At 47.2% G+C, this 10121-nt stretch overlaps 1 protein-coding gene across 1 annotated transcript; it reads right to left on the bottom strand.

Moving 5' to 3' along the window:
- Nucleotides 1-262: 262 nt before the first annotated feature.
- On the bottom strand, nucleotides 263-5686 carry LOC135717138 (uncharacterized). Its single transcript, XM_065239088.1, has one exon. The coding sequence runs from the start codon at nucleotides 5684-5686 to the stop codon at nucleotides 263-265; it is 5424 nt and encodes a 1807-aa protein (XP_065095160.1).
- Nucleotides 5687-10121: the final 4435 nt, after the last annotated feature.

The following is a 10121-nucleotide window of genomic DNA, read 5'->3' as shown; positions in this document are numbered from 1 at the left end:
ACACTAGTACGCCGTCCGGGAATCGGGCCCTGCCGATTGGAACCGAACGACGATGACTGCTGCTGCTATTGTTGCTATTTGCTGCGCCGCGCCAAGATGTCGCCTACCGACGGCTACTGCTCGGGTCAGGTCGATTTCGCGGCCGACTGCTGCTGCTGCTGCTGGCGATTCGTTTTCTTCTTCGGGTTGTCTCTTCGGCTTGATGTTTACTCTTTCGTGACTTGCGTAAAACTGAGTCCTGAGCGCACAGCAGCGCGTGTTTTTATATCTGCGTTGGTTCGGCTGCTGCGCTCTGATTGGTGGTCTTCGTGGCTGTCGCAAATTCCTCCTCTTCTTCAAATTTCAGCCCGCTGCCGGTGCACGGACTGAACATTCTCCCCCCGGGAAGTGTGCTCACCGTAACGTTTGGATCAGATGGAGTGAGGTTGTCAAGTATTGGTAATGGTGCTAATTTATGAATTGCTCGCTTATAGGTACCAGATTTCGTTTTAACGTCCACGACTCTAACTAAACCGTCCGCTCCAGGGTACACTGAAACTACACGGCCTAACTTCCAGTTTTGGGGAGGGATATTCTCTTCCTTCAACAAAACGACTAGACCAGGTTTAACATTTACTCGCTTTTGCGTCCACTTGCCTCGAACTTGTAGCTCTGTCAAATATTCCTTGGACCATCTGGTCCAAAATTGTTCACGCAGTTGTTGGACGTATTGCCATCGAGACAAACGGTTGGTTGGGATTTGGGTATATGACGGTTCCGGAACAGCATGGAGTGGACGTCCAATCATCAGGTGAGCAGGGGTTAATGCTTCAGGATCTTGAGGGTCGTTGGAGTGGGCGTACAAGGGCCTGGAGTTTAGGATCGCTTCAACTTGGCATAAGAGAGTGTAAAGCTCGAAAATTGTTAGAGATGCAGCTTGGTAGACCTTCTTCAGGACAGACTTTACGCTCTTCACCCCTGCCTCCCAGAGGCCACCAAAGTGGGGGGACCTAGGGGGAATGGTTCTCCAGGCAATCTCCTTCGTTTGGCACAACTCGAATAGTTTCTTCTGGGTAGCTTCGGTCTGGAACATCACGTAGAGCTCATGCAACTCTGATTTGGCCCCAATAAAATTGGTACCGTTGTCGCTGTACACTGTGTGTGGAGTACCCTTTCGCGACACAAACCGCTGGAATGCCGCCAAGAACGCCTCGGTTGAAAGATTCTCCACTGCCTCAAGGTGAATGGCTTTGGTCACCATGCACACGAAAATGCAAATGTAACTCTTAACAGGTGTAGCCTTCCGAGCCGCCTGCTTCACAAAGATAGGTCCTGCATAATCGACTCCTACTTGTGCGAAAACTGGTTCTTCGTTTACTCTGTAGGACGGAAGATCTCCCATCTGCTGATCGATCGTAGTTGGGCTGAGTCGGAAGCAATGGACGCAATTTCTAATAACTTTACGAACGGTCGACTTTGCGTTCAGCAACCAAAATTGCTGCCTCAGGATGGTAATCACGCTGGAGACACCCACGTGCATGTTCTCACGATGAGTTGCCACAAGTAGGCTCCGAATTACTGGACTCTTGTCAGGTAAAATCAGCTGGTGTTTGGTTTTATAGGGCAGTTGAGCGTGTCGAATTCTTCCACCCACTCGTAGTAAGCCGTTATCCAGAAAAGGATTCAAGCTGACAAGTCGATGATTGTTTTCACCTGCCTTGATTTTGTCTATTTCACGGGAAAATTCCTGCTCCTGGACGGCACCAACAATCTTCATCATTGCTCCTCGGAGCTCGGGAATGGTTGGATAAGGTGTAATAACTCGATCTTCCTTTTTCTTTCGACAGTTGGACAGAAACCGCAGAACATACGCCACAATCCGCTGCGTTTTACGAAAGGACTCGAACTTCGTCAGAACCGGAAACTCGTCGAACTTCATCACGATGTGGACTGACACTGTTGGCTTCATTTCTGGAATCTCGTCGTCACTCGGAAGGTCTGGAATTTCAGCTTCGTACAGCACCGAGCGAAGGAAGCTCGGCCCATTCCACCACATGTCATTCCTAGCCAGTTCAGTGGAAGATTGTCCTCGGGACACTGTATCAGCAGGGTTTGCTGACGTGCGAACATATCTCCATACAAATTGATCATGAGAAACAATCTCTGCCACTCGATTGCGTACAAACTCCGTGAGACTACTGGGTGGTTTGCGCAACCATGCTAAAACCACTTGGCTATCCGTCCATAAGTTGGTCGATGTGAACTTCATCTTCAAAGTTTCTTGGATTTTATTGATCAACCGGCAAAGAAGAAGTGCTGCTAACAATTCCAGTCTAGGAATAGTCACAGGAGAAATGGGTGCTATCTTGGACTTGCTGGAAATTAACTTCATAGTGGCGGTACCGTTGGAATAGAGGGATCGGATATATACACAAGCACCATATGCTTTTTTGGATGCGTCTGCAAATCCATGCAGCTCATACGCCACAGCTTCTGGAGAAACAACAAGCCTTGGGATTCTGATTTGCTCGGCAATTGGCAACGCCTCAATGAACGACTTGTACTCGGCACAAAGATCGCTGTCTAACTTGTCATCCCACGCAAGCTTGCTAATCCACAGACGTTGCATAAGGATCTTTGCTATTACTACTACGGGAGAAATCAATCCGAGGGGATCATACACTTTCGCAATGGTGGATAGAACTTGCCGCTTGGTAGGAATTTCAATGCTTGCAGGCGGACTGGCTAGGAAAACAAACTCATCGGTAGTGGGGTTCCATAGCAATCCTAATGTTTTTATGACGTTATTGGCACCACTGTCACCGATATCTACGAACGTGTCTCTATCTTCGGGTGGAATGGGAACAAGAAGACGCTCATCGTTGGAATACCACTTATGAAGATGCATGCCTCCGGACTGGAGCAATGCATTCAGCTGATATTGGGTTTCCTCAGCTTCCTGGAAATCGTTGGAACCAAACAGTGCGTTGTCGACGTAACAATTTTCCTCAATCACACGAGCTGCCAATGGAAATTTCTTCTTCTCATCTCGGGCCAACTGGAGGAGCGCCCTTGTGGCTAGAAATGGGGCCGTGGCGGTCCCATAGGTAACGGTGGTTAGTTCTAATACTCGAAGCTTTTGGGTAGGTGATGTTCGCCAGAAAATACGTTGCATCGGAGTGTGGATCCGGTCCACCAAAAACTGACGGTACATTTTACCAACATCTGCGCTGAAGACGTAGCAGAGCGTGCGGAATCGGAGAATTATCGTTTCTATATCAGCTTGCACAGTGGGCCCTACCATCATCACATCGTTAAGGGAATATCCATGGACCTTGGCAGAGGCATCAAATACTACGCGACATTTGGTTGTCGAGTTGGAAGGGCGAAGAACGGCGTGGTGGGGCAGGTACCATTTTCTCAAACCGGGCGGATCGTTGGACTCCTGGACCTCCTGGCAATGGTTGAGCGACTCGTACTCCTCGATGAATGCATCGTACTGGGCTTTCAGATCAGGGTTGCGAGCTAACTTTGCTTCAAGGAGATAGAACCTTCGTAATGCCAAAAAACGAGAATCAGCTAGCTGCTCAACGCTGTCCTTCAACGGTAGTTGGACCACGTAACGACCGGTTTCGTCACGACGGTGGGTTGCCAAGAAATGTTGTTCGCACTTTTCCATGTCGGTGGTCGGAACGAGCTCAGGGGCGACACTCTCTATTTCCCAGAATTTTTGCACAAGTTTGTTGACAGGATCGGTGAACACGGTGAGCGATCGAAGAACTATTTCAGACCTCAGACCTTCACAGTAATTACCCCCTACCAGCCAACCGAAGTGGGAATCATGAAGTCCGGGAAGATCGTCAGACAACTTCATGTAACCTGATTTCATAATGTCGTAGAAATGATCCATGCCAATGAGCATGTCGATGGAGTTTGCTCTGTGGAAGGTTGGATCTGCGAGTTGGATACCCTCAGGGATGTTCCAAGTGTCGATGTTGATTGTGAAGGAAGGAAGTGGGCCAGTTATTTTGGGTGATACGAGGCAAGACAGTGATAAGATAAAGTTATTGCATCTGGAGCGAACTTGGACGGTACCCATTTGTTTAACTGTGGATTTTGCACTACCAATACCAGTAATAGGAACACTCACCTCGTTCATTGACATCCTTAATGCGTTGGCCAAGGATTGCGTGATGAAACTAACCTGCGAGCCATTATCCAGGAGTGCTCTACACGTGTGTGGCAGGAGGTCTTGATCCATAACGTTGACCAATGCGGTGAGCAGGAACACTTGACTGGTTGGCTTCACTGGAACGTTGGAATGAGCGGCGTTCGTGGACGCGCCGCTGGTCGATGGCTTGCACGCTGGAACCGGTGGGTCCGGAACCTGAGCTGCTGAAGCTGACTTCGGAACTGGAACTGCTGGGCTTGGTAGTTGCTTGATTTCGCTGCTATTCTTCGGTGGCTGATCCATCTCTTCCAGATGTAGCAATGAATGGTGTCTCCGGTTGCATTTCAAGCAAGACTTCTTCGAGGAACAATCACTCACACGGTGCCCACGTCGTAGGCAGTTGAAGCAGACGTTTTTCTCCTTCACTTTGGCGATCCTTTGGCTGACCGACAACTCGTTGAATATTGGGCACTTGAACGTGAAGTGATTGTCGGCACAGAATTCACAACGCTGTTCTGCTGGGGCTGAAGTGGTAGCGGTGTTTATCTTCGATGGGAAAGGCTTGAACAGGTTTGGCTTGGTGGGTGGCCGATACTTGGACTGGCTGTTTTCACTGGATGTTTGACACCTCTCCAGGACGGATACCCGCTCCTTCAGGAACTCGATGGTTTCGTCGTATACATGCAACTCACCTTTCTTCATGGTCGCTTCCCATAACTTCTTGGTTTCGTCGTCCAAAGCACGAGTAATCAGGAACACCACCATATACTCCGCTACATCGGCGAAATCGTTTCCCAGGAACTTGAGATTCTCGACGTGCCCATTAAAGGTTTCTACCAATGATCGCAACTCACTGTAGGATTCCTTTGCTAACTTTTTCACACCTAGCATGCTTGCCAGGTGCCGATCGATTAGTCTTCGGTGGTCGGAATAACGCTCGTCGAGTAGTTTCCAGGCATGGGCGTAATTACCGTCTGTGATAGTTTTGACGTCTATCAGACCGGCGGCGTCCCCAACGAGAGCCTTCTCCAGATGATAAAGTTTGATGCGGTCTGACTCATTGCCTTTGTCAACCACATCCTTAAACATCACCTTGAATTTCTCCCACTGCTCATACCGTCCGTCAAACGTTGGTATAGCACGCGGGAGGGAAGGTTGGATGATCAATGGCTGCTGGTTTCCGGTGGGCTGTGGCTGCTGAGCTGGCGGAACGGTAAACTTTTCGAGCCAACTCTCAAGCACCACAGACACTTCTTCGTGGAGGTCCACAAACTGGAGGTAGTAGTTGTCTTGTTCTTCACGGTTTTCTTGTTGGGACAAGGCAATGATTTCATGATGAAGCCTGGTGAACTCGGCATTTGCGTTCTCAACACTTCGCTGGTACACTTTCACTTGAGCTGGAGTCAATTCGGTGTGGTCAACTTCCGCTTGCTTCAGGATGGTTTGGATCCGGGTCACGTTTCTCAACGCCATTCCACGGTTGTGGACTAGCGCCTCGAGATCCTGCTCGGTCTTCACTTCTTTTTTGGGTGGCATTTGCACTTTTCACTCATTCACTTTCTTCAGTAATTTGTCTTTCAATTATCAAGTCAATGTTTTTAACTTTTCAAATTCTCACTCTTGTTCACTTGGTTCCTCTATGCTCTGCTCACAACGCATCGCTTCCCGATCCACTTTCACTCGTATTCTAGACAGACCGATTCCGTCGGATTGGATGCTTGCTCCTCAAAATCCGGTTCGAAGGACCAAAAACAATGTAGGATGCCAGTGGACTGTATGCTCATAACTTTCCTCGGATGGTGATTTTTCGGATAGGTGCCCGCTCCCCCTGTGGGATTGGGCCACGGATGGACAACGCCGATGGTTGCCTTCTCGGTGGAGGCAGGTCTGGTGACTGGCTGCCTCGGAAGCTTCACGCTTCCTCTCTGCGATGCCTCGCAAGGCTGGCGGAACGATGGATCTCCAAGGTGGCCACGGTTGGCCGGAAAATTCAAAAACATAAACTCTTATTGGCTCTGAAAAGAGCCGGTTGGTTGTGGTCGTGGCAAATGGAAAGGGAGCAAGTATCGGAGCAGAACATATAGGCACACACACTTCTTTACTTCATGTTGTTGTTATTTCACTTTTTTTCTACATTGATTTCTCTTCGTTTCTTCACACTAACACTAGTACGCCGTCCGGGAATCGGGCCCTGCCGATTGGAACCGAACGACGATGACTGCTGCTGCTATTGTTGCTATTTGCTGCGCCGCGCCAAGATGTCGCCTACCGACGGCTACTGCTCGGGTCAGGTCGATTTCGCGGCCGACTGCTGCTGCTGCTGCTGGCGATTCGTTTTCTTCTTCGGGTTGTCTCTTCGGCTTGATGTTTACTCTTTCGTGACTTGCGTAAAACTGAGTCCTGAGCGCACAGCAGCGCGTGTTTTTATATCTGCGTTGGTTCGGCTGCTGCGCTCTGATTGGTGGTCTTCGTGGCTGTCGCAAATTCCTCCTCTTCTTCAAATTTCAGCCCGCTGCCGGTGCACGGACTGAACATTAACTTTACTTTACCCAGCTTTAATTTTTACAATATCCTTCTTTTAATCACTTTTAATTTTCACTACCTTTTAAATGATTTTAACTACTGCCATTAGCTTTATAACACCACATAAATATATATCAAACTTTTATCTTTAATTTTAGGAACGCGCGCGCACTTCCACTTCCTACGGAGTTCACGGACAGAAGAGAGCGAACAATTCTACGGCTGAGCCGATCAACCCATGCTATGAAACATCGAGTCTTTGTCACTCGATGTTCTTTGTGTCACTTTCTTCCGTGGCATCATTTGTGGTCATGCTTTATATTTACGGCGCCGCGGAGCGGCAAACGATATATTTCGCTGGTTCAAACCGCTGCCAACAAACAGTGAGAGTCAGACATGATTGTGATATTTAGGGAATAGGCACAGGAGTGGAACTTCAAATCAGAAAGTGGCTCCACTGGTCATTTGCGAACACTAGCGCACCTAGCGGTAGAAGGCATCTTCGGCCTGCAGTTAAGATAGGCAGCATGCTATGATAGTGTGAGTGCACATAGAAAGCCTATGTGGAACGCTACCACATCACATCGCTCGTTGAGCAGAAAAACGAGCACTTTTTGATTCACCGATTTGTTTGCACTTCCCCTTCTGTTCTGTGGAATAGGGTTCTGTATTGGGATGGAACACCTTATAAAAAAATAATCGCAAGGTGACAAAGTCATCTGCTACGTTTAATTGTAACCGCTGGTTACAAGCTCCTCTTTTTCATCGGAGAAGGCTCTCGATGACGATCCATAGTCGGGTCCGTACCGGATCAACTTGTCGAATGCCTTCTGTTTCAGGGTATAACGGTTGACGGTCATAAGTGGTATATCCAACCGCCTGGCGGTCGTTTTTATTGGTTGACCGTCCAATACAGCGGCTAAGTCTTCTTTCAGTAAATTTTCATCCACACGCACTCGTCTGGCAAAGCCATCTTTAGGCTTGTAGTTTCGAGGCATCCTGGAGCGTAGAAGTTGTCCGTGAATAGCGAAACTACATTTTATTATTATTTCACAGTTCTTACTTGATGTTTCAACAAATTTTCCAGAAACCTGAAGAAAATTTCCTAAAAGGTGGATAATTTTGATGTTGGTTGTGAAACGTCAAAACGTTAATTTCAAATCAAATCGTATGAGGGATACGATGAAGGGATCAAGTCTCCCAGGGTATCAAGTCTACCTAGTCTCCCAAACTGACTTTTTAATGATAGTTGTGGATCACCTGAGCTACCATGGGCAGGAGAGGGTTGAGGAACTAGACTACTGTAGAACGATTGTGATCCTCCCGGAGATGTCGTGATGAGACCACACACGATGTGCTGTACACGATGTCCAAAACCTCTCTTGACGATTTTTCTGCTACAGATGGGAACGACGGTCGTGCCATATTCCTTTTGCATTCAACCCTGTAGGTGTTTCGGATTCCGCAATCCTTGACCTTCATTCTAGTATCCATCCAAACACGTTCGCATTCTTGCGGCCGAGCCTCCAATGTTACACGTGCTGACAATCGGTATCGTTCTGCTGATTGTTCACCAAAAAGATTTTTCCATCTGGTACATTCAAACGGGACCTCGAATAGCCTAGTCAGTAAAGGCATGGCATTACCATTGAGTAACAACAACAAAACTCGCTAATGACGTATCAATCCAAGCATCTAAATTCAGTTAATACTGTGTACCACGGACAACACCTATCCATTGTACCTTTCAAAATTTCACTACCTCGAGCAGTGCATTCGATGACAAAGTGCCTGATCGAAAAACTGCAATTACTGTCTAATTGTCTGTAAATACAATTAAATCCGTCTCCGTCTGTGGGATTCTGCAGTTGGGCAGTTTTTTTTTTCTTCTGCCAATCCATCACATGGTCAACACTGAGCCGACAATGATTCTCCTTCCCCATGTGGATTCGAACACGTCCGACGGCAACGATGATGGAGACAAAAGACATTAATCAAATGATTACCCAGCAACAGACCCGCAATTGTTGGATGGCAGAATGGCACGGAAAAAATAGAGGATGCTTCGCTATCATTATTGCTACCACCTCCACATCATGGAACGTTGCATAAACCACAAACGGAGGGCTGTTTGGGTGGGAAATGAAACTGTTTAAGCTGTCAATTTTTTTTCCCTCTCAACTGGAGCCCGACAAGGGGACTTTTAAACCCCGCAAAGTACCGTCTAATTTGTGTTCTCTCGCCTTCGCTAAACGGTCACATTAATTAATTGGAGTTTTTAGAACAGGTTTGTGCAGTGACAGCAAATGATACTCGTTTATTTTTTCCATTAAATTCCATTAGGTAAATGATTCAATGCACTCTTGCAAAAACAAACGAATCATTTTTTGCATAAAATATTTGAATTCCCTAAAATTAACCACCACAGCCGAAGTCAAAATTGCAAGCATACATCAGCCATCGAAATTGCCTCCCGGGTGACAATGATAGCTCATTTGTCACCGATCAACCAGTCAGCCACAAAATACAACAGAATAAAAACCTATAAAAAGCCAAAATATAAAACCAGACTTTGGCATTCACACCGCAGGAATCCATTCCTGCTGCTGCTGTTGGCTCGGCAGGCTGTCGGTTATGCGCGTATTTTTGAGTATGCAAGAATGCGCTTTTGTTTAACGTGCAGCATTCCTCGCGTTTGGTTGTCTCCTCGTGGACTCGTTGTCCCACCGAACCGCCCCCACTACTTGGGGTCGTCCTTTGGTAGCGCGGATTCGCCAAAAGTTGGCCGATACAATTTTTTTTCTGCCCTCGCTATTTCCTTGTTCTTGTCCCAGTCGTTTCTGTGGCTGCTAGACTGCGACGTTTGCCTCTTCCTCCCAAGGCTGCACACGCAGCTCCGGCAGACCGGCCTGTGGTAATTGTATTCATTATATGGTAATTTAATTCAAATTTTTTGGCCAAAAATATCTACGTGACACACGGAAAATTGAGACAATTTATGTATTCTGGTATTTACACACACCACTAGGTAGCCGGACGACCGAACCAGCGAATGGCCGGATTGAACACAATGTGGCCTGAACCCATTATCAGTTGGTTGGTTGGTTGGTTGACTGGCTGACTGGTCGACGGGTCGTTGCTGGGTGGCAGACCTAGCCTGATTCCCAAATAGGACAATGAACGGGTGGTGAATATCGTTTTTTTTTTTGGTTGTGTATCAGAACGAAGGAAAAACCACGTGCGCCTCGGTATTCCGAATAATGGCTTTTCATAAAGTAACTGGTGGGAAAAAATGAATCGCCATCTGAATGTGTTACTACCGAGGTTCCGGGGAAGTAAACGAAACGTTTAACGAGTGTTGATCAACTCAAATTTTGAAGTTCAATTGCCATAAAATAAAATACTATTTTAATAGTATTTGATTTTATGGCAATTGAACAACATTCGT

Source organism: Ochlerotatus camptorhynchus, unplaced genomic scaffold (genome assembly GCF_037179485.1).
Source record: "Ochlerotatus camptorhynchus isolate MF236.1 unplaced genomic scaffold, CSIRO-AGI_Acam_v1.1 ptg000050l, whole genome shotgun sequence".
Classification (NCBI taxonomy): domain Eukaryota; kingdom Metazoa; phylum Arthropoda; class Insecta; order Diptera; family Culicidae; genus Ochlerotatus; species Ochlerotatus camptorhynchus.
Note: the sequence above shows the minus strand (reverse complement) of the source record. Positions and strands in the feature narration are given on the sequence as shown.

Coding starts and splice junctions, on each gene's coding strand:
- LOC135717138 (XM_065239088.1), bottom strand. CDS start 5,686: ATGCCACCCAAAAAAGAAGTGAAGACCGAGCAGGATCTCGAGGCGCTA.